Genomic DNA, 5,208 nt, shown 5'->3' on the forward strand with positions numbered 1-5,208 from the left:
GCTTGCTACAAATGGCCAAGCTTATAAGAAAGTCATGATTTTATAACCCAATGATTTCTTTAAGAACAATATCATGTACTTAACTCATCCTTTAACTCAGTTTAGAGGTTGAGTGCTACAATTAATTCCTAGATTCTGATTAATTAATTGGCTTTTTAACAAAATCTCTTCTTAATTTAGGGAAAATGGGTCCAACACTTTTTTGTTGGTACAGTGATTTAAAAAACAAAAACCACACGTGTTGTCAGGGTTTTGATCTTGATTAGTGTCATGCACATATAAAATATGCAAACGTCAAATACTTTTTAAAAAAATATATATATATATATAATTTTATAAAAAAATTAATTTTTTAATATTAAATTCTTTTACTTTTTAAAAAGAATGCACGCTTACACAATATATAATATCCAGCATTACTCGAAATCCAATTCCTCATCTAGATCTAGTCAAACATTCTGGACAAATTTGACACGTTTATGTTAATCGAGAAAAATATTATTTTTAATAGAAACACATTGCCATAAAATAAGATTTAAATATCATTTACATAAGGAGTGCAGTGTGCAGGAGTCCAGGACGTTGATCCCAGTTGGCATCCCAAGTCGGTGGGCTGAATTTATTATTATTATTATTATTCTTTATCAGGAATGGGGTTTGGAACTCCCGACCTCCATTTGAGAGGCGGGAAGTTATGCCAACCAAACCACGCTTTTGACATGCAGTAGGCTCTACTGAATTAAACGATGGAAAATGTTAGAAAAGTCTAGTCGTTTTCATCATTCGTATTCAATGGACATTCAACAATAATATCATACACCGCCGTCATATTTTATTTTTATCTTATTATATTAAATGTGATATATTTATTATTATTAAATAATAAAATATTATTTAATATATAATCATCTAATAATAATAAATATATTATATTTTACATAATTGAATAAAAACGAAATGGTAGTACTGTGGTGCATGTATATAATTTTTTTAATTTTTATAATAATAATAACAATAAAAGAAATATAAATGAGAGGGTTTCACCCACTGTGCAAGCAAGTGTTTGGCAACTCGACATTTTTTTTTGGGTTTTCGATTTTTGATTTTTTTCCAAAAATATAATTTGGTTTCTCAGAAACAATTTTCGAAACTTAGGGGGTGTTTTGGAAAAAAAAAAAAGTTCTTGGGAACACTTTTTGTTTTTGTTTGTTTTTTTGTTTTTTTATCAGTGTTCTTGGGAACAATTAACAAACATATATAACCGAGCATTAGATAAATAATTTTTTAACACTTATTCCATATTTATTCCATATTATTTCTCAGTTAGTTATTACTATTTTCATTTAAAATTGGTTACAAATGAATATACAAGATTGAATACAAAATATAGCTCGACTAGTATGTTCTCTCCTTCTAGTAACAAAGAAGGGAATGAAACTGTGAATTCTAATCCTTATAAATGTGTCATAATTTAATTTATAATATTGAAAGAGATGAAGAATTCGTGAAATTAATCATTATAGACTATATACATGTCCATTAAAAAGAAATAATGTTACTAGAGAAGAAAGACAAAACATTTCCTAGATATGAGAATTCTAAAAAATATATATTTACTCATTTTGTTTTAGAAAATGCGCGAAATCTGCGCAATATATAGTTACAAATATATATATTTTTTATATTTATTGCAACATGCAAATAGGTTATTACGAGAGAATGATAATAAAATGTATAATAATTCTGTTATATATAATTATTTTTATGTATTTTATTGATGTAGCAGAATTCAACATTTATTTTATATTAAAAGAAAAATGACATAGTTAAAATGCATAAAAAAATATATAAAAATGATTTGAAGTTTTAGTACAAATAAAGATTTTAAAATTTTGAATTCAAAAGTTTTACTTGTATAAAATATATATAGAGTTTAATGACCATATTACCCCGCCACTTACTATAAATAGAGCCGTGCCTAGCTCTTCCAAAACATCAAAAGCCACCTTACCTGCAGAATGACGATGACCAAAATGCCTCTGCTTTCCCTCATTCTCTTCTCCCTCCTTTCCTTCACTGCCCAGGCTTCCGTTCCTTCAAATGCAACTTTCAAGTATGTTAACGAAGGAGAACTTGGGCCGTACATTGTCGAGTATGATGGAAACTACCGTGTTCTCCCCGTTTTCAATTCCCCCTTCCAACTCGCCTTCTACAACACCACCCCAAATGCCTTCACGCTCGCATTACGAATGGCCACCACTCGGTCGGAGTCGCTCTTCCGTTGGGTTTGGGAAGCCAACAGAGGCAACCCAGTTGGCGAAAACGCCACCCTGAATTTCGGCGCCAACGGCAACCTCGTCTTGGCCGATGCCAATGGCCGTGTCGCTTGGCAGACCAACACGGCCAACAAAGGCGTGGTTGGCTTCAAGCTTTTGCCAAATGGAAACATGGTCCTCCATAACTCCAAGGGCAACTTTGTTTGGCAGAGTTTTGACCACCCAACGGACACTCTCTTGGTGGGTCAAACTCTCAGGGTCGGGGGTCCAACCAAACTCGTGAGCCGGGCTTCTGAAAGGGACAACAAAGACGGGAGCTACAGCTTGGTGATGGAGACTAAAGGACTGTCTTTATACTATAAGAGCAAGAACTCTCCGAGGCCAATTCTCTACTTCTCATCTTCCGACTGGTTTTTGGTTCAGGAGGGTTACCTGCAAAATGTGACAGTATATTCTTCCCCTGAAACAGATGAGGGCTATGCTTACGAGCTAGGCTTAAAGTACGAAGTAGCCAACTCCACAAACAGTGGGAATAGAATTTTGGGTAGGACTAAATACAACGGCACTCTGTCTTTCCTCCGTCTCGGAATTGATGGCAATCTTAGGTTCTATACCTACTATGATAAGGTGGATTATCGTGCTTGGGAAGTGACATACACTCTGTTTGATAGAGACTCGACCGAGAGTGAATGCCAATTGCCGGAGCGTTGTGGGAAGTTTGGTCTTTGCGAGGACAACCAATGTGTTGCCTGCCCATTGTCGAAGGGGTTGCTGGGTTGGAGTAAGGATTGCAAGCCTGAGAAGCTGACATCTTGTCGGGTGAATGACTTTCACTATTACAAGGTTGGAGGCGTGGATCATTTCATGAGCAAATTCACCACCGGAGAAAGCGTGAGTGAAAACGATTGCGGCAAGAAATGTTCGACGGACTGCAAATGCTTGGGCTATTTTTACCACAATAAGGACTCCAAATGTTGGATTGCTTATGATCTGAATACCCTAACGAAAGTCGCGAATTCTACACATGTAGGTTATATCAAGGTACCGAATCACTAAGAAGCTAGAACCCAGGAAGAAGATTCGTTAAAAGTTTTTGTGTTATTGCAAAGAATAAAGGGAAGAGTTGGGAAAGATCATCATGTTTTTTGCACTTCGTTTCATCTCCATTGTTCGAAGCTGATCTTGTTTCACTTTCATGAGACACATTCAAGATCGGCATTAAGAAAGTTGTATGTTTCAGTTCTCCATCGATGAAAAAATGAGGCTTGTTAATTAATATGGTTTGTTTATTATTATCTTAATTCAAATGAATTGAGATCACCGACAGACTTCCAAATTATAGTGGTGTCTTAAATAATGGACTGATTACAGAGAGGGAAAACAGCTCTTAAACAAATGATAAAAAAAAAAAAGTTATTTTAGGATCTCTACATTATACGTTATTCACACATAATTTAATTTAAAAAAATAAATTTAAATCTTACAAATAAGATCTATTCATTTAATATTTAAATTATGTAAATCCCATGTAAAATGTTTTAAAATAGCATTATGAATGGATATATTTGATGAGTTTTTGATACATAACTTTCACTACACTCAACATTTTATATTTTTTTAAATTATACAATTTTTTAATATTTTTTTTAAAAATTTTTTTAATTATATTTTTTTAAAATTATTTCAAATTTATTATTTATTATTCATATAATAAATATTTGATAAAAAAATAATAAAATTAAAAAAAATATAGAGTATGAAATCTAAAGAAATTGTGAAGATTTTAATATTTGATCGAGTTGCCTCAATGTCAGTGGGCTCAGATACTGACTTTTCCCAGTCCGGAATTCTAATTATCTCTTCTGCGGCTCAAATACTTTCAAGAAAAATACCATGCCGCCCAATATTTACCGTCCTATTTGACTGTTTGATTTTATTTTTTTATTAAATAATGAATAAAGTAATTTTATATGTATTAATATATTTTTTTATTTTTAAAAAATATTTAAATTTATTAAAAAAGTAAAAATAAAAAATAATTACAAAAATAATTAACGGTATAAACAATAGCACCGCTCTAAATGGTTAATGGTCACATACATAAGATATAATCGAAAAAGATTGTCAATTCAGACTTCATTTGGGAGTATTGTGCATAAATTGTAACGAAATGAAACGGAGAGACTCTGTTATATTTAGACGTTCTAAAATAAATGAATTGAAAGAAGAAAACATAATTTGTTTTCGAATATAATAAAAGGAAATGAAAAGGAATATTTTTCTAATCATATTGTTCCTCCTTTTTATAAATGAATCATGAAAAGGCTGTCTTTATAGCTTTTGAAATACGTAAGATATTATAATTAAGGGACCAGGCTACTCGAACCGAGGATTTTATGGAGGAAGTCATGCATGGATAAGTGCAAATTGCATTTATTTATTAATTATCTTTAAATATTTTTAAAAAATAAAAAAATATCAATTTATTAATAGTTACTTTTTTTAACTATTAAATAAAACTAAATAAAGAATTTATCACTTTTATTGATTTTATCGGTCAACTTTTACCCATCGATCCATTATGATTTCCATTACGAAGTTATAAATATTGTAATTAATTTGTGTTACAAAATAGCAGCTTTTGGCGACCTCATGCTGTGCACCAGCTTGTTGGTCCACTCTTCACAGCCTTAGCGGCAAATATTTGCTACACAACCTCCATCACATTCCACACTCCACATTTTTTTAAATTTTTTTAAATTTTAATATTTTTTTTAAATTTTTTTTAAGTTTATTCTTTTTAAATTATTTCAAATTTCTTATTCATTATTCATATAATAAATATTTAATAAAAAAAATAATAAAAATTAAAAATAATATAGAGTGTGAAGATTGTGTGAATAGTAGGAGGTTGAGTATATTTTTTGGGCAA

General features: G+C 31.2%; 1 protein-coding gene across 1 annotated transcript; it reads left to right on the top strand.

Annotated features, from left to right (window-relative positions):
- Positions 1 to 1,996: 1,996 nt before the first annotated feature.
- On the top strand, positions 1,997 to 3,563 carry LOC109005808 (epidermis-specific secreted glycoprotein EP1-like). The gene has a single exon (XM_018984849.2). It carries the CDS (start codon positions 2,019 to 2,021, stop codon positions 3,330 to 3,332), a length of 1,314 nt encoding a protein of 437 aa, XP_018840394.2. The 5' UTR covers positions 1,997 to 2,018; the 3' UTR covers positions 3,333 to 3,563.
- The last annotated feature ends 1,645 nt before the right edge of the window (positions 3,564 to 5,208 follow it).

The sequence above is a fragment of the Juglans regia genome, chromosome 9, assembly GCF_001411555.2.
Source record: "Juglans regia cultivar Chandler chromosome 9, Walnut 2.0, whole genome shotgun sequence".
NCBI classification, from domain to species: Eukaryota; Viridiplantae; Streptophyta; class Magnoliopsida; order Fagales; family Juglandaceae; genus Juglans; species Juglans regia.